At 35.1% G+C, this 26218-nt stretch overlaps 3 protein-coding genes across 7 annotated transcripts in view; 1 reads left to right on the top strand and 2 right to left on the bottom strand.

The window, feature by feature from the left end:
* Positions 1-179: 179 nt before the first annotated feature.
* On the bottom strand, positions 180-1653 carry LOC123308633 (JNK1/MAPK8-associated membrane protein). Its single transcript, XM_044891387.1, has 4 exons — positions 1258-1653; positions 990-1202; positions 765-934; positions 180-711 (listed from the first exon to the last, which is right to left on the bottom strand). The coding sequence occupies exons 1-4, from the start codon at positions 1515-1517 to the stop codon at positions 419-421; spliced, it is 936 nt and encodes a 311-aa protein (XP_044747322.1). The 5' UTR covers positions 1518-1653; the 3' UTR covers positions 180-418.
* A 247-nt stretch (positions 1654-1900) lies between these two features.
* Positions 1901-26218, top strand: part of LOC123308631 (serine/threonine-protein phosphatase 2A 56 kDa regulatory subunit epsilon isoform) — a 55454-nt gene continuing 31136 nt past the window's right edge. For all 4 annotated transcript variants that reach the window (XM_044891382.1, XM_044891383.1, XM_044891384.1 and 1 more), the window contains exons 1-3: positions 1901-2626; positions 20280-20476; positions 24877-25202. In XM_044891382.1, the coding sequence (XP_044747317.1) occupies positions 2488-2626; positions 20280-20476; positions 24877-25202 (662 nt within the window). In that variant the 5' untranslated portion in view covers positions 1901-2487. The remainder of the gene's footprint in view (positions 2627-20279; positions 20477-24876; positions 25203-26218) is intronic.
* Positions 3917-19157, bottom strand: LOC123308632 (protein lifeguard 2-like). 2 transcript variants are annotated; one of them, XM_044891386.1, is made up of 4 exons: positions 19026-19157; positions 17299-17489; positions 7752-8018; positions 3917-4359 (listed from the first exon to the last, which is right to left on the bottom strand). In XM_044891386.1, the coding sequence occupies exons 1-4, from the start codon at positions 19105-19107 to the stop codon at positions 3991-3993; spliced, it is 909 nt and encodes a 302-aa protein (XP_044747321.1). In that variant the 5' UTR covers positions 19108-19157; the 3' UTR covers positions 3917-3990. The 2 variants fall into 2 exon arrangements, with proteins under 2 accessions (XP_044747321.1, XP_044747320.1); XM_044891385.1 differs by lacking the exons at positions 17299-17489; positions 19026-19157 and adding exons at positions 11155-11483; positions 14698-14818.

The following is a 26218-nucleotide window of genomic DNA, read 5'->3' as shown; positions in this document are numbered from 1 at the left end:
ATATTTTTTCCAATATACTATTCGTTTTCTAAATATTTTTTTTCAGAATGGACTTGAGTAAAAAGCATTATATTACTTTATCAACATGTTTCATCTTCCCATTTTTTTTCAGGTTCTATTTCTATAATATAATCTATTAATTAGGGAAAGTGTAGAAAAAAGTACAAACAAATCTAAAATAATCGAATAATTAAACAATTTAATCTCTATCACAGAATTTGAAAGGTTTGGCTAATTTTCACTTAGAATAGATCGGTACAGTCGAAGTAATGTAGAATAGATGATAAATCACATTCTATTCTTTGTAGAATAACCCTTCAGCCAATATCCACAACAGTCTTGAAATTGAGAGAATTTCATTTTGCGTCCAAATGGAAAATTGTTACTATCACACCAAAATTATTTTTTCATTCCACTATTAGCTTTTATCGAATTTCTTAGGATTAGTAAATCTGGCTGTGAGAATGTAGAACAGGGTAGGAAAAGGAACCAATAATATCAACAAAGAATGGAACAGGGGCTCCACAAACTCGGTGATTGCAATAATGCCATATGCATGTAAACACCAATGTCCAAGTAGAATAATCACGTTTCTAGGACTATACAATGTCGTGGTTATTAACGAGAAAACAGTTTGATTAATAGTAAACGCAAAATGTGCTGCACAGGATATGACGGACATAACAACTATCAAATAGGGAAATGCATAATCTGAAAGAAATATTGATAAGAGAAGAAATGAGATACCCTAATTAATAACTCACATAAAAGGCCTCCAATCAGAGCATGGGAAACTCCTAGAATTGGTAAGTAATACATGGCTGCATAAATAGACATTGTACTGCGACTCAAACTGATTTTTTTACACACCCATGGACGTAATAAAAGCATACAGGCCAGATTCAATGCATAAAATAAACACACTATAGAATACCTAAAAATTGGAAAACAAGCTTATTTAAAATTAATTCAATATATGAATATCTTACATAGGATATACAGCTTCTTGAGTGCAGTGAACTGTTTCTGTATAATAAGGATTTGGATTATGTAGAAGGGTATACCAGTCTGCCATGGACCTAACAGCACAGCTTTTAATTTCAAGACTCCCAAATGGATGTACTATTAGAAGTGACAAAATACTAGAGATAATAACTTCAAAAGTTGCAGTCAAATGTAGAATTAAACCAGGTTTGCTGAAACTGCGTTGAATATCATCAAATAATGCTGAAAAGAACTCATGGAATTTTTGAATACCTTCTTCGCATTGAAACCATATCAATGAAAAACCAATGTAATATTAATAGAAAAATCACTATAAATCCTAAATATAGCCAATCATAAAATGTGAGGCTATCTGTACATGGCATACATATAAATGTTGTTTCATTCCTTCTGTATCCTCTAGGACAGGACCCACAATCGCTCAATTCATGATTTTCCAGTAACTGTCTACCACAATACCATCCAGGACATGGCTCGTATTTTTTCATCGCAGAAATAAACTGAAGATCCATTTTCCATTCCAGTGAAAATAAATATTCTATTTATAAACAATGTAGAATAACAATTATCGTAACTGTCAATGTCAAAATTAAAAAACGTCTTTCCCGTTTTCGATTCTCGGCAAAGCTTAGGAAATGTTTTGATAGGTCAAATAGAAATCATTCCTACGTTGTGATTGGTTAGAATTTTATTTCGTTCGAATTCAATGTACTTTTCGGAAAAATGAATTGATACTGTAATATCAAATAGGAATAAAATTTATTGGAAACGAATTTAAAAATTTTCAGAAGAATACTTCGATCGTTTTTTTGTAAATTAACGTAGGATGTTGAATTGACGTAATGAGTTTGGACTTTGATATGACTACATCAGATCCTCCATCTATTTTCAGCCCCAGGTACTTACAGTATCCGATCCCTAATCGGTTTTAATGTGAACTCTGTGATTAAAAGAGGAAAGGTAAAAAATTATTGAAAATAAAAGTGAGTGCGTCCCAAATGTTATAAATCGAATGGTTTAAAAAAATAAGTCATAGATAGTGATTGAGAGTCATCGAGTATTTAGGATTAATCATTGAAATAACCAGCTGATGGCGGGTGAAAATACTGAACTCCTTTGGCAGTTTGGTTGTTCCAAGTTCACACAACTGTGGATAAGTTGGTGATAAATAAATTTGTGCGATTCATCTGGACGGTTCTGATGTTTTATAGTGGAATTTGAAGCTTCAATACGTTGAATTATTATATTTGAAAACGTTGATAATTGGGCGTGCACTGAATTTAAGCACACACCTTGTCATTGATATTTTGTAATCCTTCATTGAATTTGAAGACTCTCTTTCTCGAATAATGCGATTGAGAAGAGTTTCAATTTGACGTCGGTGTTTCGATGTTGAAATGAAGAGTGATCAGTTTTCGGTTCAAGTGTAAATAGTGTTTTGGATAGTTTCATAAAGGAAGGCCTCATCAGAAACCTGCCAGGATGTCTTCCACGGCTTTTGTGGATAGAATCGATCCCTTCGCTAAGCGGTCCTTGAAGAAGAAAACCAAAAAATCCCAAGGCAGTTCGCGGTACCGCAATTCCCAAGAAGTGGAAATGCAGCAGTTGCCCCTCTTGAAAGGTAAGAAGATAGACTTCAACGTTATGCCTTCCTGACCTAGAGTAAATATCAAATAAACAAATGAAATTCGACCCATACCGCTTGCTCAAAATTGTGGAAAATTCTTGAAAATTCTCCGATATATTGGAAATTATTTTGCCACTTCATTATGTAACAATTTACTGTCGAATTTTTCTTCATAATAATATGAGTAACTGAGTTGCTCCCAATTTTTTTCGATCATATATAGTTATCTCCCTTTGAAGGTCATTATTTCTAAATATGTAGGTGGCTATACATATAATGAATATACTTGAAACTACACAAGATTGATGTGTTTAATGCCATATTTTATTTATGGATACAGTCTGAATTAGTTTTTCATTCATTATGAAATGTATCACTATTTTGTCCTTCAATTTCAGTCAGTTAGATCTTCTCAAATTCAGAGACAATTCAGACAGTATTCCTGTTCAATTTTATTTGAGTTGATGAATTCGAATATGTCATACGAAGTTTGTGGAAATTTCAAAGCATAAATCATTATGCATAGTGTTTGCTTAGGTTTCATTATTCCTTTTTGAGGAAGTGAGTTTATAAAAGGATATATTGATATATATGATATTTCAATTAAGAAATTGATTGTCAATAAACAAATCTTTGACCTTGAAACTTTGATTGGCAGAAAAATTTGGAAATTGTATTAATGTTTATATCGATTGTTGGATGTCACCACTTGTATCATCCAGGATTTGGAGAAGCCAAACTTGAAATTATTCCTTGTAGTATTTTACATGCTATTATCATATTGAATGAAATAAGTTATATATATATATATTCATTAGGTTTCGAATTTTGTAGCATAATCAATAATTCTTAATTTTCCAACAGTTTCTTGAAATATATGGGGTGAACCATCTCATGATAAACAAAAGTACCTTCCAAAATTGATGTGAAATGTTGGGCAACATCGATATGGAATGCTATTTTACCAGAAGTTTGGACAGGTTTCACTGATATCTCTGAATAATACATTCAATTGGTCGAATCAATTCGATATTCAATTCAAATTTATGGAAATTTAATGGCATAGATATTTTCAGTTCTCTAGAAGAGATGATACGAAATGAATTATTTCAATAATCGGAATTGAGTGCTTGCTGGCATCCTCGTTGAACAGTCTATGGGAGGTTGTGTATAGATATATAGATTCATGAATATGTCTGAAATATGTCAAAATCCATAAAATGAAATTGTTTTTAACAATGCCCCAATCCATCATGCCTAATAACCGAGGTTCATCATATTTTCCGATGAAAGCTATTGAATGGTTTTCCAAGTATACTATTATTGAAAATACAACATACATCGAAAAGTTTTATTTTTCATCTTCTGAACAGCATCAACAAGAACTGAAATATCATTATTATATCTATGTAAAGTTTCAATGCCCCCAATATATATTCTTCTGGTGATAATTCTATGTATCGTCCTCCCATGATCAGTTGAGTGTCGAACATCAAATAAAGTATGAACACAGCTAATCCTATCCCACTGTAAACAAGGTGCATGACTTTGAAGGTTTCAGGGTCGACGAAAAACACCAATATCGTACACACAATACCGTAAATCATTAAGCCTAGGAGTAGAATATACAGCATGCAGCCGCATTTGGTGATGTCCCATCTCATTTGACATGCCAGAACTGACACCAAGAAACAGACTATTGCTGTCGTACCAATAGCCATGTACACCTGTAAAAGAAGTTGGGTCGTATACAGGGTGGGCAAAATTCGATGGGATTGAATGGAAGCTCTGTAACCGTGAGAGCTAGGGAAAAATGGATGGCAAATGGATGCAAAACAGCATCCCTCTATCTTCTTTTGTTTCAAGTTACAAGTGAAAACTCATTTTTTGGCTCTTCGTACTGGTGCCTCTATTTCGTAAAGTATCAGTGATATCGAAAAACAAATGTTACATTCTACAGCCACTTTTTCATGTGGAAGACAGTGGCGTAGTCAAGATTTTTTCCAGTCCGCCAATTCAGTGATATGGTAGAAACTTTCATTTTTTTAAATATAAGCTCTATGTTATTTTTACATATTCTAGTCCCACAATATTTTCTGATTCAGAATATATAATATAAGTATCTCTAATTGTTCTTCCCTTGGTTCTTCTAATAAAAAAATTCAAAAACTAGTTCGGTCAAGTTGGCAGATCATTTTCATTGATAATATGATAATGAACTTTATGCTCATATGTTATGTCAGGTTATGAGAGATTTTGGAGATCACTTTCATTCTGGATATTCGAAAAATTAGGAAATTATGAGAATTTCCATGACTACTTCATGTTTACCGATTAACCTCTGCTGGTAGTGGCACAGCCTTATTTGTGAAGGTGTTTGAAAAGGCTGTGGTACTGGTATTTAGATTATGTACTCATTGAAAAGGTTTTGGAACATATTCAGATGAATCCAGGTTTATAAAATTTCCTGAAAGTGATTCATTCCATATTGGAACATTTTTCATCCTTTCAAGTATCCTGAATGCAAGTTATCTTCAAAGTCTCTCATGTAAGTAGTAATAATGAGGTTTATTCTTTGAAATCTACAAGGTTGTTACAATTTTAATATTATGAATAATAAACCTAAGGAAATCCACTAAAGGCAAACCTGTGTCATTCAATAACCTGACACAATTTAGGAGAATAAAGTTCATTATCATATTATCAATGAAATGACCTGCCAACTAGACCGAACTAGTTTTTGAGTTTTTTTTTATTGGAAGAACAACCAGAGACACGACGTATGTTGTATATTTTGAATCAGAAAACAATATTGACTGGAACATGTAAAAATAACGCAGGGTTTATATTTAAAAAAAATAAAAGTTATCACTATATATATCTCTGAAGTGGCGGACTGAAAAAAATCTTTGACTACGGCACTGCATTCTACATGAAACAGTGTCTGTAGAATGTAATATTTGTTTTTCGATATCACTGATACTTTACAAATTAGAGGCACCAGTACGAAGAGCAGAAAAATGAGTTTTCCCTCATAACTTGAAAACAAAAGAAGATAGTGGGATGTGGTTTTGGCCATTAACAATCTTTTGGAAATCGAGGTAGGAATCGTGACATTTTTCCTTAGCTCTTACGGTTACAGACTCGGTTACAGAGCTGCCATTCAATCCCATCGAATTTTGCTCACCCTGTACAGGGTACAAACTTTTGAGTTATTGGGATTATTCTTATGAAGACGATCGTGCAAACAGGTTAAACTTTTTGGAATGTTTCTTGGGTGAGCAGACTATTTTCTGTTTGGATTTGAAGTGTACAGGGTACTGGATTGATTTAATCAAAACGCAAGGTTTTCAAATTACCTTTTTTTCATTGTTTCAGTCTATTCTACGTAAAAAAAAGAGGGACGGTGACCTAAAAGAAACGAAAATTTCGGAGTTATCATAAGGAGAAAGAGCCTTTTCGAACTACTTGATTTATCTGTGATTTCCGGAAACCACAGAAAAACTATTCCTAATTTGATGTTCCGATAAATAATTTTGAAATTTCATGAATTGTTGATAAATTCTCAACAACCCCAACAAACAATTTTTTAGGTGCACTTGAAGAAATATCAAAATAATTGATCGGAACACAGAATTTTAGTTTTTTTCTGTGGTTTACAGAAGTCACAGAATAATCAAGTAGTTCGAAATTGCTCTATTTTAATTATTTGATCTTCCGATGAACAATTTTGACATTTATGATGAATTTTCAACAATCCCAACCAACAATTTATTAGATGCAGTTCATGAAATGTTAAAATTATCTATCGGAACATAGAATTTTAGTTTTTTCTGTGGTTTACAGAAGTCAGAGAATAATCAAGTAGTTGAAATGGCTCTTTTTCCATATTTCGAGTGGATCTTTGGTAACTCTAAGGCCTATTTGCACCAATACTCCTTAAAACGAGTACTTAACTAAGTGTCGTTTAAGGTTAATGGACGCTTACTTTTATTCCCAGTTGCACGACTGTGGCTTAACCGAATCTTAAGTAAGGGGCCCTTAAGTTTTTATATCTAGTGATATTTCAGTTTTTAATTTTGGTGCAACTTCATCCTAGTCCAATAAAGCCATTTCATTGGTTGGCCGGTTGCCGATGATCGTTGTCATTTCATTAACCTAACTTTATTGTCCTGTTAGTCAGTGTCAAGGATATTATTATCAAAGAGTAACAACTTTTTGTTGTTGAATTAGCATTAATATTGATAATGATAATGATTGTCAAATAAAAGGTACCTAAGTTTATATAAGTACAACACTTCCTTTGTAAGATCTTGTGTGAATTTGTTTTACTAATGTTGAAGAGGAACGTGAAGAAAATGTCCTTATTGCCCTTGTTAATACGAATACGGTGAATGATTGTCAAGCAAGTGGTGGTAATTTACGAAGGGCACTCAACTTCTTAACAGAAGAAAAGAGTTTGTAGCCAACTATAGTATGATTTGTGACACCAGATTGAAAATTAAAAAAGACTGATGGCATTACAGTAAAGGCAAACGAAAAGGCTTGGTATTCAGTAATGAATTAATTCAATTTTCAAAATCCATCAAAAATGGATGCAGCCAGTTCAACAAATTATTTTAGGTTAGAATCGCGCCCTTAAATACATAAGTGGTCATTACAGGAGTGTTTAAATTTAAGGCTAGCTTTAGCCATTTAAATGTCACTTAACAGTTAGTGCAACGTAATTTAAGGGTTCATTTTAAGGGACACTTAATACTAAGTGCGTTTGGTGCAAACGGGTCTGAATGTTTTAGGTATAGAATTGAATAGATAAAAAATATAGGTTGTAATTTGAAAATCTTGGGTTGTGATGAATTCGATCGTTCCAGTTTAATGATCCTCTCAATAACACTCTGTATATTTTAGGTCCAATCAGCAAACAGGGTTATAATAATAATGAAGAAATTGAAAATAAAAAAAAATTTTAACTTCCCATTATCTCCATTCTTTCATGAGAATTCCAATAACTCAAAACTCATAAACCTATAAGTTTTTGCCCAAGGTGGGGCATATTGTTCAATCAGCAGCTTCGTTTGAAGTCTACAAAAATAATAAACATAAGACGATTTTTACTCACTGCCACTGTATCGTATATACAGGAGACTGCAGCGAGCATGTACGCATAAAGTAGAGTCAAGATCATGAGCGTTATCAGATTACAAGGAAAATTCTTTCTCAGTCCCTCGCAGCACACTATAGCTATTACGAACACTAACGTCAAGCACATGACGACAATTAGTAGTGCGAAGTTTCGCAGCAGAAAAATCCTTATGGCATCGACGTGAATGGCGAGAAGGATGAACCCGAAGGTGATCAGCAGTTGGATTGTCAGGAGCGTGTAAACCTGAAAAAAAAAGGATTTTCAGAATTACTTCAAGCGAATAAGACCGGATCGTCGTTCGGTTTACCAAAGGACGGACCATTCCATCGAAGAAGAGTAGATGCTGACCTGGGTTTCGGTCTTATTTGACCTCATCAGGGCAACACCACTCTCAGCTCGATGGAAAAGTTATGGATTGATTGAAGGCTGGTACGCGCTAAGTTACAGTGACTCTAAGGAGACAGTGGTCTCGTTTTTCATCGTTTTTGCAAGTATATGGCGGATTTGGAGAATCAGCAGTGCCAGCGTAGCATTCTACAAAGGAGTAAATACCGAAGATATCAATTTTGCTCACACTGTAATATTATACAGGGTGGCCATTTGAAAACGAAACAGACGAGATTACAGACGAAATAAATTTTTTCGATAGAAATGCTCGGACAGGTCGATTTCTGTTTCGAGGGGGACAACTTGAGATGTAGGTTACGGACGCATAGCGCTTCAACCCTTGCTACTACAACCCTCACCCCCAATTTTTGAATAGGGAAGATGGGGTGAGTAATACCTCATTTGAAAGGTATTTTTATACTGATTTCAGCACAGTAATTGTTTTTTCATTTTATGCATTAGTTCTCGAAATATTCTTAACGAAGTATTTGAAAATGAAGTGGTGTTTTCATGGCACTTGTAGTGTTTTTTTGTGAAAAATCGATATTTTGAGCTTCAAAACAACCATGACTGTGGCTTCCTTCCTCCAATCCACTGACATAGAAATCTTCAATCAAGATGTCGAACAAACAAAGCGTATTGCGAAGGAGCTCAATCTTGCTGAAACTCAATCTAAATTATCTTCGATATAATTTGCAGTAGGTATTTCCAATAACATGCGGTAACACTTGATCGATAGAAATCTCCAAAAAGTCCATTAGTCTAAGTCTAATCAGATTACCAGGTAAGAAAATCAAATCATTAATGATGCCACAGAAATATTCCAGTCCCAATTCGTGAAACGATTTCCGACTTAATTATGAAGTGTTTTCTCAGTTGGCTTCAATAATGTTTTCATTTTGTTAATTATTGAATTCGTATCTTTTTCAAAAAAATGAGAATCGATAATTTTTTATTTATTACGAACAGATCATTAAGTTGGCTTACTGGTTCTTTGACATGTGAATCGAGTTTTGTATCGAGACTTGTATGTGTTCTAATTCATTGTTCGACATGGTTTATTCAATTGCAGAGTGGGTGGAAATAATTTCACTTTTTTTTTTGCAAACAATCAATGTGCGAATAGAACCGCAGAATTCTTCAATCAACTTGTGGCTTCAAAGGAAGCCACAGTCATGGTTGTTTTGAAGCTCAAAATGTCGATTTTTCACAAAAAAACACTACAAGTGCCATGAAAACACCACTTCATTTTCAAATACTTCGTTAAGAATATTTCGAGAACAAATGCATAAAATGAAAAAACAATTACTGTGCTGAAATCATTATAAAAATACCTTTCAAATGAGGTATCACTCACCCCATCTTCCCTATTCAAAAATTGGGGGTGAGGGTTGTAGTAGCAAGGGTTGAAGCGCTATGCGTCCGTAACCTACATCTTAAGTTGTCCCCCTCGAAACAGAAATCGACCTGTCCGAGCATTTCTATCGAAAAAATTTATTTCGTCTGTAACCTCGTCTGTTTCGTTTTCAAATGGCCACCCTGTATGTCAATTATCGCCAGTGGCATATTGTGATTTTAACCAAGGGATTTCCTTGCGAATCTATACAGGGTGAGTCTTTGACTCGTACAAATATTTCAACAGTGGATTATTGAGGTCAAAGGAAAAAAAAATTTTCTTATCATTTTTTCCGAATCTGCTCGCTTAAAAGATACAGGCTGTTGAAAAACCAAAAAAATTTTCATTTTTATTTCTACCTCACAAACGTATAGCGTATATGAGCTATATACGCCACTGGGACACAAGATATCACCCTAAAAAATACCAAAAATTCAAAGAACCCAACTCTTGAAACTAATTTGGACACTAGATAGTGTATAAATTAGAAGTATTCTTCATATTTTTTCGTATAATGCGTTGTTTTCGAGTAATTTGATGTTTGAAAATTAAAAAGTTTCTGTGAAATTTGAAAAATTTGGTGCTTTTGCTGAATGCAACTCTGTTCAAAAAATCCACAGATTTGTAGTGTCACAGATTAAGCTTGTTATTCTGAAGGGAATTTTGTTCCATCAGGGTTGGCACAGCTCATTTTGAAAACTCAAAATGGCTATATCTTTTTATCAGGGCCGAATCGAGAAAAATGGTACAGGAAAAAGTGTTTCTTTTGACCTCGAGAATCTACTGTTGAAATATTCGTACGAGTCAAAGACTGACCCGAGGACTCACCCTGTATAACAAAGTTGTATTTTTCTGTAGGATGCATGTATGGTTTTTTCCATTTATCTTATACTACAGGTTGTTCGCAAATTGAAGGTACAAACGAAGAGTGGAGATTCCTCAAATAATTTTGAAAAAATCCCATAAACATAAGATCGCAAACGTTTCGTTCTCGAGATACAGGGTGTTGAAGTTTGAATTTTTGGATGGAACGAAATAAGTTTTGAAAACACAATCATTATTAGGAATACCGAGTTTAATTCGATATGTCAAAACCAATAATAAATTTCTTCAACACAGCTTACTTAATGAATTTAATGACAATTTGGATTTTTTTTTGGAGGATTTCGAGAATATGAATCAAAATTTTTTTCTCTATATCAGATACGATAAAACTATAAGAGATCATGAAGTTTAGTTATAAACAAAGCTTCTTTTTACATGTTAACTCGGCAGTCTGTACTGTTGATTGATTCTGTATTCCAGCTAGAGTTTTCATTACGTGAGTTTCGTCATCGCAGATTCTTTTCCTTGTCGTTTACACTCTCTCTTTCTTTTTATCGTAATCGGTGTTAGCTGGTGCGAAAGCCCATGATACACTGAGAGCGAGAAAGGAGACGAATCCCGTCCGGCCTTAGTTCTGCCCCAGCTGGGAGTAAGATTCTTTGCTTGTGTGCAAGCCCGTGAGGAGCAGAAAAAAATATTAACATATTTGGAGAACATCAATACCCTTCCGTTTCGACGAGCATTTAAAATCCCCGTCAATTAAACACTCACCTTGCGTACAAACCGATTCCGTATTTCCACCGTGTTGAACTGGAACTGACGCTCGACGCCGTCGTCGTCGTCGTCGTCGTGGCGCCCCGATCCGAAGAAACTGTTGAGTCCCCCTTGGGGACGCTGGCCGCGTTCCTCCCTGGCGACGGCCGTCTCCTGTCCCATCCTGAACGCGCCCATCCTTCCCCCCTGGACGGGAGGGGGCGGCGGTCCGTACTGGTACACCGGCTGACCGGCGACAACTTGCTGTCTGTAATATTGCGGCGGCTGGTCGTCGGGCGGCCTATAGTAATCCGTCGGTTCCGCTTCTGCATCATATTTTCCCAAGTCTATAAAATTATCCACAAGACGTTCGTGATTATTGGCTGGGCGGTGTTCGGTTGAGGCGCGATCGAGGGCCCGTTCGCCCGGCGACGATCCGTCATTTTTACCGTATCGTCATTTTTGACGTATCGTCTTTTTTGACGGATGGTCATTTTTGACGTATCGTCATTTTTGCCGTAATGTCATTTTTGCCGGATGGTCATTTTCAACGAATAGTTGTTCTTGAACTGACTGGCTACGGAGAGAAGCAATCGCCACACACCTGACTATTTATCGTCATCGAAACATCCTTGCCAGACTGTCGACAAAAAAGTTCAGGGAAGTTCAGAAATTTTGTGACCGTTTCAAAAGTTGATTCTTTTCCACCAAATGTTCATTTATGAGAAATCAATTGTTTACTCTCTTATATCTGAATGGTTTTTTTGGTCCTTGTTTGATAACTTTTTCGGTTTCAGGCAAGCAAGAACGCGTTCGTAGCACTGCAATGACCATTCCATGTATTTATGTTCCAAGATCATAAGTGATCTTTGGCCACAGTATTTCTGAATTGACAAAGTGAAACCTCTAGTTGATACTCTATGCTTCAACTGTCCTAGTCTCTCCGTATACAATCTACAAGTTTTCACGTATCGTTAAAAACCGTATATCCTTGTCAAAGCCAATTTTATATACGGTGTCTCGATACTACGTCAATCATTATCAGGTGTGAGTGTAAAGTACACTGCGTAAAAAAATTATGGCACATTCTTAAAATCTCAATTTTAATGAGAGTTAACTCTACATTGACTTTATAACTTATTTTTTATGTTCTCTCGGGAAGGTTTTGAACGAAACAAGACACATTAAATGGAAGAAAAATTCAGGATTTCACCGAATCTTATGTGAAAGAAGAGAAATGAACAATTTTCAAAATACTGAAATGCTGATAAGTGATTTAATACTTGGTATTTCCACCCCTTGCGTTAATTACAGCTCGGCAACGATGGTTCATACTCAAAATGAGTGATCTTAAAATGTTCTGATCTAATCCTTCCCAGATTTCTCCGAGTTGGATTCCTAAGTCATTAAGAGTAGCTGGATGATTTTCTGAACTTCTCAGCCTTCTATTGAGGTTGTGCCAAACCTGCTCAATCGGATTGAGATCTGGACTTCTTGCTGGCCATTCCATTCGAGAGACTTCAACCTCTTCAAGGTACTCCTGAACGATGCTCGCACGATGGGGTCTGGCATTTTATCGTCCATAAAAATGAAATTTTCACCAATGTATGGGGGCAAATGGCACTACATGCTCTTCAAGAATGTTCCTTATATACTTATCAGCATTCATAGCTCCATTATCAACGACCACTAGGTCTGTGCGAGCAGTCAAAGATATTCCACCCCATACCATAATCGATCCTCCCCCGAAACCAGTAGTATTCAGGAAATTGCACTGAGCATATCTTTCATGTGGACGTCTGTATACAAAGGAACGTCGATCATATTGGTAGAGGCAGAATCTAGACTCATCTGTGAAGAGAACTCTTTTCCAATCGGCCTCTTCCCAACTGATATGCTCTCTCGCTAAATCCAAACGCGCCCTTCGATGGGCTGGGGTAAGAGCTGGGCCTCTTGCCGCGACACGAGGCCTTAAATCATATTCTCTGAGGCGATTTCTTATTGTCTGAGTGCTAATTTACACCTCATGCTCAAGCTGAATTTGAAGGGGGCGAGCGGTTGCAAACCGTTGTCTCAACGAAGAAACTCTCAAGTAACGTTCTTGAATGGCAGTTGTTACCCGTGGTCTACCCTGTCCTGGTCTTCGGAAATTCATACCTGTCTCCCTGAATCGCTTCAACATTCTGGACACATGTGTATGGGAAACTCCAAACCTTTCTGCAATTCTTGTGTATGTCCACCCTTCTTCTCGCAAAACTACCGCTTGGGCAAATTCCTCTTGGGTCAAATTGCGTGTTTCGCGTTGCATAGCGATCGAGTGTAGAAAATCAAACGAAAGAAAAACTATTGATCACTAGAATTGATCGAGAACAACTGATTAAAGAATGGAACCAATACATTCAAAATCTGATAATATCATCTTTTTTTATTCCTGCTGGGAAAAACCATCTGTATTGAAGAAAACCGTTGAAAGTGGATAACATATGCATGCATAATTCTGATAAAAATAATTATCATTGAGAACATCTTCAGTTGTACAATAAATTTGAGATTTACATAATGTGCGTTAATTTTTTTGCTCAGTGTATTTTGACACGAGTCAGGAATGCTTTAAATATTGGATTGATGTGGCCGATACTTGATGCTTCAATTTTTTTCCTAGATCGATCCCCTTCAAAGATATGTGCCTTCAAATGGTACTACTGTTATTAAGGTTTTTTAGTGAAAACTGCCGAACGACTCAAACGATTTTGGTAATTCTTTTTAATTTCAGTCAATGAAAATATCAGTTAAGATTTGTTTCCAAAGCTTTCCCATAAGTCTTCAGGACCGCCAGGAACATACAACCTGCACTTAATGGCTAGAAATTTTTTTTGGTGGAAGATATCGACGAAATTCCTTCATTTATGTATTTTGTCATTGATTCTCCAAAAAAAAGGTATACCGGTGCAATATCGAAAAAATGTACCGTTTTCGTGTTACAAGCATTTTTAATATTGAATATTAAATTATTTTTCATAAATATTGCAAGCTCTATTTTAATCAAAACATCTTCCAATGCTGCTGTCCTAACATGTCTCCTACCTCCTCTACCAGATCTTTTTGGTAACATGTGGCACTGCTTTACCCGAGGCTTCACCTTTGTTTTGGAAAATTAATGATAAAATTCATAAATGAAGCAAATAGGTCCTGAAGACTTATGAGAAAGGTGTTGGAAACAAATCATTATTGATATTTGTATTTACTTGAATTCAAAAAATTGTCAAAATCGGTCGAGTCGTTACCATCACATAAAAACTGAATTATCAGATCCGGTTCATTCTAAAAAGTTTTGCTTCAATCGTTTCGGAAATATGATATATCATTTTGTATTATCCCACATACCTTGATAATCGATCGACCTAAGCTAAAAATTCAATCTTCTAATGGGCTAAAAAAGGTGTTTTTTCCAGTAAATTTTCGATATATTTTTTTCTTGATTTCTTCGAGTTTGAATGAAAATCCGATTCTTTTGCCCTTGAGATAAACATCAGTTCATTTTGCACATCTCCAAAAAATTACCTGTTGTTCTGTTTTGGGCGTCGTTCGTTTTAGACGTGTAAAAAAATCTCCTCTGGTTTTTCGAGCTGGATTGGCCATCCATCGTCAGATATCTTCTTGGCTCTTTTATGGGTTATTTTGTCACTTTCTCAACTGTCACTGTCTCCAATTGTCAAAATACTTCTATAGTTCCTTTTCTTCTTACAATTGGTCGATGCAATATTATTTTCAGTGTTCCATTATGATTATACAGGGAAAAAATTACTTTTCAAATTACGTTTCGGAGGGCTGACGATGTAATCCGTCCGTCGCTTATACAGAGTGAATGAAAAGTAACGCACAAAATTAGTATCTTCGGTATACAGGGTGAGTCAACAATATTGGACTAGGAGAATGAATCCAACTTTGATGGAGTATTCTACTCAGCGCATAAGCTGAAATTGTTTTTGACTTTGTAGGGTGGTCCGAAAGTGGCTGCATTTTCAAATGAATTTTTATATTATAATCTTAACATTTCGAAATACCCCAATTGTCATAATTCATCTTTGTGTCCTTTTCCGACAAATTTCATGATAATGATGGTTTCAACTATAGATCATATATCGATAAATTTCGAGATAAATGTATTATTTTTTTAATGAATTACCTAAGGGTTTTTTAGTATTTCGGATCACTCTACAGTTGGTACGAAAGACATAACAATTTTTCGAAAATGATCTTCAAGTAATGTCAATTGGTCCATTTTTTTTTAATGGCAAACACTGTGGGTGGTAGTATTCATTTTATCGGAATATTTTGGGCTCAAAATGAACATTTCTTAAAATTCATTTAAAGTCTGGAATGTTAGAACAATAATTTTAACATTCCATAAATTCTAATTGGTGAATTATTGTTTGTTGGGATTGTAGAGTTTTAATTTTATTCCTGACCTTGTATACAGGGGAGTCTTTGACTCGTAAAAATATTTTCAACAGTGGATTCTTGAGGTCAAAAGAAACACTTGTTTTTCACCATTTTTTCCGAATGGGCTCGGTTTTAAAGATACGGGCTGTTGAAAATCCATAAGACAAATGTTTTTTAAGTTATATCTCAGAAACGGTTTCATCGAATGAAATGAATTTCGGATTATAGTTTTTCATTTATTTGATTAATCACACACGTCTTCCAGTTTTCTCATTTTGACCATTACGTATCATAAAAATACCAAAAATTCGAAGAACACAACTCATGAAACTCAATTGGACGCTATCTAAAGAATATTTGAACGCTCGTTTGAACTTTTTGTAAAATAAAAATTTTCCTCTTATTTTCTTGTATAATGCGTCATTTTTGAGTAATTTGATGTTCAAAATTCGGAAAATTGGGTATGGGTACTTTGGCTAAATGCAACTCTGTTTAACAGATCCACTGATGTGTTGTGTCATAGATTTAGCATGTTATTCTCCAGGGTTGACATAGCTCCTTATGAAAACTTAAAATGACTATATCTTTTTATCAGAACCGAATTGGAAAAAAAATGGGCAGGAAAAAAGTGTTTATTTTCCTCAAGAATTTAGTGTCAAAATATTTGTACGAGTCAAAGACTCACCTTGTATAAAAGGTTTGTTTTCGATGGGGGTATAGACTCGTTTTGCAGGAAGAATGTAGTATCTACTTTTGTTTTTGCCAAACTTTTGAATAACGCTTTTATTCTTCTTCAGGGACTTTCTGCGAATACTGATAAAAATTCTATTACAACACAAAACATCAACATCAATACGAATCACAAGTATTAAGACATTAAGATGAACAGCCACAAATACGCGCAATTGTTCTGTTAATTGTTTATTCATGTGAAATTTTTGTTCAAAGGTGAAGTTTATCTTGACTTGAAACTTCCTTTAATTCCTTTTACTCATATTGATGCAAGATGATTTTTGTTGAAGAATTTAACATTCTTGTAATTATCTGTTAATTCCTTCGGGAGATACCCATTCCCAAACACTGCATCATATGCATTTCATCTTCGGGTTAATATTTTTGAAATCTACAAATGATGTGAGCCAAAGAAGATAACGAACATTAACTCTCCTCGAGCTAGTGCATATTATGATATTATACTGATCTCTTGTATTTTCCATGCAAATAACTGGATTTGGTATGTCTTCAATCAGTTTGTATAAACTTCAATTATGTTCGTCACATATTTTCCGAAGAGATTCGACATTGTGATAAAATACGTAATAACAGAAACTTTTACGTAGAACGGGCAACGTAGCGTTGATTTAAAACCCAAAAATCGAGGCAAAAATGTTTTGACAAGCTTCATAACCCCACATTTTCGTAATATACAGAGTGAAATGTGTCAAATTTCCATGTCCAACCGACTGCTAAAATAAAAGTGAATGGAGTATACCTCAAGAATCCAATAAATTCAGAATAATCCACTCAGATCATCTAAATTTACGAAATAAATAGAAGAAAACTGAAAAACACTTGCACTCCTTTCTTTTATTCCACGACACTGACATATTTCAATTCATTATACAGGGTGTCCCAAAACTAGTGAATCAAACGTTACACCACTATAGAGTAGACCAAATGACACCAACATTAATTCAGCGTGACTGGACTAATACTCACCTTGCTGACAAACCGATTTCGTATTTCCACCGTATCGAACTCGTTTTCATCATCATCATCGTCGTCGTCGTCGTCGTCATCGTCCTCGTCGTCGTCTTCGTCGTCACGCCGTCGCCGCCATCCGAAGAAAACCTGGAATCCCCCTTGAGTACGCTGGCCGCGTTCCGCTTCTGCATCATATTTTCCCAAGTCTATAAAATTATCCAGAAGACGCTCATGATTATTGGCTGGGTGGTGTTCGGTTGAGGTGCGATCGAGGGCCCGTTCGCGCGGCGACGATATCGTCATTTTTGACGTATCGTCATTTTTGACGTATCGTCATTTTTGCCGTATCGTCATTTTTGACGTATCATCATTTTTGCTGTATGGTCATTTTTAACGAATAGTTGTTTATGAACTAAGGGGCTACGGAGAGAAGCAATCACCACACACTTGAAGTAGTCTATTTATCGTCATCGATCACAACGAAAACATCCTTGGCAGACTGTCGACAAAAAAGTTCAGGGAAGTTCAGACATTTTGTAACGTTTTCAAAAGTTGATTCTTTTCCATCAATTGTTCATTTATGATAAATCAATTGTTTACTCTCTTATATCTGAATGGTTCTTTTGCTCCTCGTTTGATAACTTTTTCGGTTTCAGACAAGCAAGAAAGCGTTCGTAGCACTGCAATGGCCATTCCATGTATTTATGTTCCAAGATCATAAGTGATCTTAGGCCGCAGTTTTTCTGAATTGACAGAGTGGAAACTCTTGTCGATACTCTATGCTTCAACTGTCGTAGTGTCTCCGTATACAATCTACAAGGTTTCACGTATCGTTAAAAACCGTATATCCTTGTCAAAGTCAATTTTATATACGGTGTCCGGGCACTACATCTTTATCAGGTGTGAATGAAGTGTTTTGGCACGAGTCAGGAATGCTTCAAATATTGGATTGCTTTTAATTTCAGTCAATAAAAATATCAGTAATGATTTGTTTCCAAAGCTTTCCCATAAATCTTCAGGACCGGCAGGAACATACAACCTGTACTTAATGACCAGAAACTTTTTTTGGTTGAAGATATCGGCGAAATTCCTTCATTCATGTATTTTGTTATTGATTCTCCAAAAAAAAGGTATACCGGTGCAACATCGAAAAAAATGCACCGTTTTCGAGTTACAAGCATTTTTAATATTGTATGTCAGAATATTTTTCATAAATATTGCAAGTTCTATTTTAATCAAAACATCTTCCAATGCCGCTGTCTTAACCTGTCTCCTACTCCCTCCACCACCTCTTTTTGGTAAAATATGGCACCTCTTTACCTTTGTTTTGAAGTAAATGATAAAATAAATAGAAAAGGAATTTCGCTAATATCATCAAACAGAAAAAAGTTTCTTACCCTTAAGTTCAAGTTCAGACTGTTACTGGGGTTCCTGAAACTTATTGGAAAAGTGTTGGTAACAAATCATTATTGATATTTGTAATTACCAGAATCGGTTCTGTCGTTATCACAAAGAAACTGAATTATCATAACGGGTTTAAGAATCTTCTAAAAAGTTTTGCTTCAATCGCCTCTGAAATATGGTATGTCGTTTTGTATTATCCCACAAAGCTTGATACTTGATAGATCGAAGCTAAATACAATCTCCTAATGAGCTAAAAAGGGTGTTAGTTCTTCTAGTGAAATGTTGTTCTATTATGTTGTGATAAGTATCATTTCATTTTGCACATCTTCAAATGTTACCTGTTGTTCTGTTTTGGGTATCTTTGGTTTTGGACGTGTAAAAAAATCTCCTCTGTTTTTTCGAGCTGGATTTGCCATCCATCGTCGAATATCTTCTTGGCTCTTTTATGGGTTATTTTGTCACTTTCTCTACTGTCACCGTCTCCAATTGTCAAAATATTTCTATAGTTCCTTTTCTTTTCTGAATTAGTCTCTTCGATATATTTTTTCAGCGTTCCATATCGCACAAAATTAATATCTTCTTTATACATATAAGAAGTCATAGAATAATATGTATTAAAAAAAAAAGTTTTTTTGTATGTACTTTGAAATATTGGAATAAAATCAATTCCTTCAACAAATAATTGTTCTCTCAAATGTTTGAGGTTCCTGAAGAAGAATTCATAACGATATTTTCTATAAGTAGGATTGATATTCTGACGAAACCTAATCAACTAATTTTTGAAAAAATAAATGAATAAAAATATCGAACAGTAGTTAGAATCTTCGACTGGTACAAATATTTCAACAGTAGATTCTTGAGGTCAAAAAAAATACTTTTTTTGTTTGCCATTTTTTCGGATTCGGCCCTGACAAAGAGATATAGCCATTTTAAGTTTTCATAATGAGCTGTGCCACCCCTGGAAAAACAAAATTATCCTCAGAATAACTAGCTAAATCTGTGGATTTTTTTAAACTGAGTTGTATTCAGCCAAAGTACCCAATTTTTCAAATTTCACAGATACTTTTTAATTTTTCAACAAATCACTCGAAAACGGAGCATTATATGAGAAAATATGAAGAATACTTTCATTTTACAAAACGTTCAAATATTCATTAGATAGCGTCCAACATAGTTTCAAAAGTTATTGGTTCTTTGAATTTTTGGTAGGTATTTTTATGGTACGTAATGGCCATAATGAGAAAACTGGAAGATGTGGTTGACATCTTGTGTTCGAAAAAGATTCATCAAATAAATAAATAACTAAATTCCAAAATTTATTTCATTCGATGAAACCGTTCGGGATAGAACTAAAATTAATTGTTTTTTTTTTTACGGTTTTTCTACAGTCTGTATCTTCCAAACCAAGCCGATTCGGAAAAAATGGTAAAGGAAAAAACTGTTTCTTTTAACCTCAAGAATCTACTGTTGAAATATTTGTACGAGTCAAAGACTCACTGTATAATAATTTCAGGTTGAATGAAGTTGAAGTAAAGTTTTAACCGTCTGTATTTGAAGAAAATCGTATGAAATATAATAATTTTTCTTTCCAGATGTGCCAGCCTCGGATCAGGAAGAACTGTTTATACGTAAGCTTCGACAGTGTTGCGTTGCCTTCGATTTCATGGATCCGGTAGCAGATATAAAAGGGAAAGAGGTGAAACGTTGCACCCTGAATGAACTGGTGGATTATATCACCGCTGGACGAGGAGTGCTCACCGAGCCAGTCTATCCAGAAATCATCAAAATGGTATGTATCCTCATCCTGATTGATTGAATAGTTATATTTTTACCACGCTGCGCCAGAAGGCGAGAGATATTTTTCCCCTTTTTTATCATGTGTCTATTGGTTCGGTATACTCTGTTCTGTTGCCATAACTACATGGATATACAGAGCGTTTCACGGGAAATATCCATTCGAAATGATTTTTTCTTGGAAATTTGTGGATCGTGATGATAAGACGATATGGAGGTGGCTTCGACTTACCAGCTTGTCCCCACTTATAGCTCCTACAAGCAGCGCTTGAGGCCAAACTTGTTCTGACTCCCCTACACCTACATGTGAGGAAATGCAGCTTGCTGGAAGCAATAACAATATCCCTCAAAGGGAATCTCCTACCTGGAAACTGGGTTAGACATATAAGGATATTGAATCAAATGGACTCAAACCTCTTGGCAAAACCATCAGATGTTATTCCATGGAAAGTACCAATACAAGACAGCGGTCCAACAATGGGAGTTGAACAACAGATTAACTCCCGGGACTAACACTCCTGGACTTACTCAGTCAAAGAAATGATTTCACCGACCTTCACCAGAAAACTTCTAAAGCTGTCACGAGCTGAGCTTCGGGCTATGGTGGGACTGCTGACAGGGCACTATCGGTACAAATATCATTTGCACCGTATAGGAAAGTCAGCAGATGAGATTTGTAGGTTCTGTGGATCAGAAGCAGAAACAGCTGAACACATGGTATGGAAGTGTCCAGAGCTGGCTGGCCTAAGAACCATTCATATGTGGAAACCGGTCTTGGATGCTCACGAGGTAACGGCCAAGGCCTCTTATGATATTGTCGATTTTATCGACACCATTGACCATCTGCTTGGGTTCCTATGAATGAGTGGGGTACAGAAAAAAGGTCTACATAGTCGCAGTTCCCGATAGGCTTACCGAGCCACAAGGACCCCGGTTCAAATAATAATGATATCCCGGTTGCCATTCAGAATCAGAAAAAAATGCAGATGGAGTTAAACCGATGACACATTTCCGAGCTCTTATTCAGAGAAACAGAATGGTGAAAACCCAAGCCTCCTAGGATACTTAGTTTTTGAGTTATAACTTTGTTATCAAAACTTGATCTTTCTACATGCACTTATTCACATAGAATCCACTGACGAGCTCGAAAAATGTTTTCCTGTTCTAGATTTCGCATTATTAGGCAATCTTTTTTTTTTTTTTTTACTTTTAAACGCAAAACATTATTGAATATCAAACAAATTAATTCAGATGTATAACACCCGCAGATAATTAAATCAACGAATGTTACGATCTAAATCGAACTAACAAACTACCATCGCTCTGAGCATTACCAGAATTTTCATTTCGTCGACAAAGAGTAGATGCTGACCATGGTTTCGGTCTTATTTGACCTCGTCAGAGCAACAAAACTCATTCGTCAACGAAATGCTATGAATTGCCGGCTCCTTTTATTCCATATCAGTAGCGGGTATGATGTATAAATACATCGTACCGACATCTGATAGAGAAACGGGAACCAACCCAATTCAATTTCCTAACTCTCAGAGCGAAGATAGCAGTATGCATCCATATGCTTTATATTGACGAATGAGTTTTGTTGCTCTGACGAGATCAAATAAGACCGAAACCATGGTCAGCATTCACTCTTTGTCGACGAAATGAAAATTCTGGTAATGCTCAGAGTGATGGTAGTTTGTTAGTTCGATTTAGATCGTAACATTCGTTGATTTAATTATCTGCGGGTGTTATGCATCTGAATTAATTTGTTCATTACGTTTATTACGAAGCTATGACCCAAAGTTGTGTTTTTTCGAATGGGCACACTGGATTTCTTAAGATTTTGAAATCTTAATTTGTACTGATCAAAAATATATAACATCATATGGTTTGTATCAATATGAATAAAAGAAAAACCTTTTTTCTCAATGCATATTTCTATGGTTTCAACTTTTGACGAACACAGAAAAATAGAGTTTCCTATAACAAGAGCAGTCTCCTTCCGGTAATGTCGTTCTCTATGCTTTTCACCAATTTTCACAAAATCTGAATCTAGATATATTTCATAAATTTAATTTTAGAAATGAAAGGACTAATAGAAGGAGACTGTGGTAATCATAAGATGCTACATTTTTCTATTCTCATCAAAATTTGAAACCATAGAAATATTGAGAAAAAAGGTTTTCGACCATTTTCTATTATTTGTATTGATACAAACCATATGATGTTACATATACAACGTGTCCCAAAATTCAACGATGAGCCGGCGCCGTAGGGTGTACATGGTCGTGACTACTTCAGAAAAAAAAAATCCAGCTCACTTTGTTATTTAATTACAAAATAACTTAGAAATTCTTCGAAAATTAACAACCTTCATGACATTTTAAGTTACTACGGCCACAGTTCTTCAAAAATTTTTGTAAATTTTTTTGTGTCGGCAACTTGAGTAGTACTGCTGCCCACCACGATTCCTAAATCTCCTAGAATACTTATAGTTTTTACACAAAAAATAATCAAAATATGTTCTTCCCATAAAATTTTGAAAGATTTTTCCGTTCAGCCCACTTTCCCTCATTGTTTTGTTAAAAAAAGTATGGAAACTATGGCGGCAAGTTTTTCTAAAAATTTACACAACTAACCAAGATTCCAAAATAGTATAATAATCCAAGAAAAATAGTCGCAAAAAAAATATGCGTACCATTTCTTAGAAGGACTAAATTACTTAATTGTTCTCGTTCATAGTGACAATTTTTATTATGTGCCCAAATGAGATTGTGTAAAGTCATTTCTTGGAATTTCAATGGGGTACGTGTGTTGTTGATGAAATTTAGAAATTAAAGAGAAAAATATAGCGAGAGATACACCTTAGAGAAGGATAGTAGATGTTCTTTGTTTAATAACAATAGCACTGATAAAGAAGTTCCTATTCTCGGCAAAGTCAGTACCAATCTCAGAACATAGATACATGGAATGGACATTCTATGCTACGGATGAATTTTTTGTAGTTCACACATTCGATGTTCCTCTGTCTAGCACGACACTAAGGCAGTGGCGTTATATTGAAAAATTTACATACTTCCTATCTATTCGTAATGAAAATTGATGTTAATGATGTCCGAGTCAACTGTCTCAATTTTGATTGGCAACACTAAGCAACTATCTCACTCCAGTCTTTGGAATGGTTATTTTCCATTCCATGTTTCTATGTTCTGAGATTGGTACTGACTTTGCCGAGAATAGGAACTTCTTTATCAGTGCTATTGTTATTGAACAAAGAACATCTACTATCCTTCTCTAAGGTGTATCTCTCGCTATATTTTTCTCTTTAATTTCTAAATTTCATCAACACACGTAGCCCATTGAAATTCCAAGAAATGACTTTACACAATCTCATTTGGGCACATAATAAAAATTGTCACTATGAACGAGAACAATTAAGTAATTTAGTCCTTCTAAGAAATGGTACGCATATTTTTTTTGCGACTATTTTTCTTGGATTATTATACTATTTTGGAATCTTGGTTAGTTGTGTAAATTTTTAGAAAAACCTGCCGTCATAGTTTCCATACTTTTTTTAACAAAACAATGAGGGAAAGTGGGCTGAACGGAAAAATCTTTCAAAATTTTATGGGAAAAACATATTTTGATTATTTTTTGTGTAAAAACTATAAGTATTCTAGGAGATTTAGGAATCGTGGTGGGCAGCAGTACTACTCAAGTTGCCGACACAAAAAAATTTACAAAAATTTTTGAAGAACTGTGGCCGTAGTAACTTAAAATGTCATGAAGGTTGTTAATTTTCGAAGAATTTCTAAGTTATTTTGTAATTAAATAACAAAGTGATCTAGATTTTTTTTCTTATTTTTTCTGAAGTAGTCACGACCATGTACACCCTACGGCGCCGGCTCATCGTTGAATTTTGAGACACGTTGTATATTTTTGAAATCAGTAAAAATTTAGCTTTCAAAAAATTGCACAGAAATCTAGTGTTCCCATTTAATAAAAAAACCTAACTTTGGGTCTTAGCTTCGTAATTAGAAATCCTACTAAAAAGGCAAGCACGCCACTGGATTCTACTCAAAAAATGTCTTAATTTCAGTATTAGCGGAGATATAATAAATTTTTCCAATTTTCGCTATAACTCGAAAACAAAAGAAGGTGGCCAAAAATGACTATACTGCTCTTGTTAGTTTCTCAGAAAAAAAGAACGAGAATGGGGTATCAGATTTTGTCTATCTCCTCTGGTTTAAAAGCTGTAGTGCTGAAACATCGAAATTTGCCCACCCTTTACAGGGTAACCTTTGAAACGGTCACAAAATTTCTGAGCTTCTTTTCTGTAGCAGTATATTTTTGTTTCATGTTTCACATAATAATAATTTTGTTTTTTGATTACAGATATCGGCTAACCTATTTCGAACTCTACCTCCTAGCGAAAACCCAGACTTCGACCCGGAAGAGGACGATCCCACACTAGAGGCGAGCTGGCCGCATTTGCAATTAGTTTATGAGTTTTTTTTGCGTTTCTTGGAAAGTTCTGACTTTCAACCAACAATCGGCAAGCGGGTGATAGATCAGAAGTTCGTCCTGCAGCTGCTGGAATTGTTTGATTCAGAAGATCCAAGAGAGAGAGATTTTCTCAAAACTGTATTACATCGTATTTACGGAAAATTCCTCGGCCTGAGGGCTTTCATTCGAAAACAGATAAATAATATATTTCTAAGGTGAGTTTTTATTTAATATTATTACGTTTTTATTCAATATTTTTGCTTAGTGACATAGAAAACAGAACACTCGGTGTTTAAGAATTTATTTCGACAATTATTTCGCACGAAACAACAATTTTGACCTGATGCATCTAATTCGATGACTTTGGTACTGAACCATTCATTGTTCAGCCATATGTTTATGTTTTGTTTCGATTTTGCGATGCCGGAGTCACCTTCCACTGTCCCGTATTTGAAATTCAATGAAATTTTCTCGACCTTCTAGGGGTTGTATCTGAGCCATCTTGAATATTTCATATAGACAGTTTTTAGTGAAATGACCTGTATATAGTTGAAAAACTTATCGTTTCTCATCTCGACTTTAACAAACTCATTAAAACTGAGTGTTTCGTTTTCTATGTCGGTTAGTATATGTTTTTTCTTTCATGGAGATTGACACAATAAGAATAAAATGTTCGATTAAGTAAATTCTTTATTTCGTTCGTTTCTTTACATTTTCTCATACAAGTTATCCCAAATGGCTTGATTTTGGCTGTTTCTGGTAGCTACTTCTAGACTAGATAGGTAAAAACTTTGAAAGGAGTCCTGGGCTCGATTTTCGTCAAAAGTCCATAACTGAAAACCGATTCACGATATCTTCATTTGTTGTGAAGATGACCAAATTTTGATATTTTGTCGATTTCGAAAATGTGCGGTATCTTCTTCATTCACAAAAATATCTGAAAACGGTAAAACTTTCTACAGGCACTTTTTTATATCTCTTGTACTAAGGAAAAAAACAACTTCGTTATTTAAAATACGAATGCATTCTTTTTTTGGCTTCAGATCATCCAAAAAAAATTTGCTTTTCAAAAATATACAGGATGTTTTCTAATTGAGTGTCAATATTTATGGGGATGATTTTTGGGCCCATTTTAAGAAAAAAACTTCATATGAACATATGTCCTAAACGTGTTACCTTCTGAGATACTGGGTGGTAATGTTTTCAAAAATAAATAATTTATTATCAATAT

The sequence above is a fragment of the Coccinella septempunctata genome, chromosome 2 (genome assembly GCF_907165205.1).
Source record: "Coccinella septempunctata chromosome 2, icCocSept1.1, whole genome shotgun sequence".
In the NCBI taxonomy this organism is placed as follows: Eukaryota; Metazoa; Arthropoda; class Insecta; order Coleoptera; family Coccinellidae; genus Coccinella; species Coccinella septempunctata.
Note: the sequence above shows the minus strand (reverse complement) of the source record. Positions and strands in the feature narration are given on the sequence as shown.

Coding starts and splice junctions, on each gene's coding strand:
- LOC123308633 (XM_044891387.1), bottom strand. CDS start 1,517: ATGGATCTTCAGTTTATTTCTGCGATGAAAAAATACGAGCCATGTCCT. Junction 935..989: donor CAAGAAGCTGTATATCCTAT/GTAAGATATTCA, acceptor TCCAATTTTTAG/GTATTCTATAGTGTGTTTAT. Junction 712..764: donor TCTGATTGGAGGCCTTTTAT/GTGAGTTATTAA, acceptor TATTTCTTTCAG/ATTATGCATTTCCCTATTTG.
- LOC123308632 (XM_044891385.1), bottom strand. CDS start 14,779: ATGGATGGCCAATCCAGCTCGAAAAACCAGAGGAGATTTTTTTACACG. Junction 11,484..14,697: donor CGCCCAAAACAGAACAACAG/GTAATTTTTTGG, acceptor ATAATTTTATAG/ACTTGGGAAAATATGATGCA. Junction 4,360..7,751: donor GTATATACGATACAGTGGCA/GTGAGTAAAAAT, acceptor CTTCTTTTACAG/GTGTACATGGCTATTGGTAC.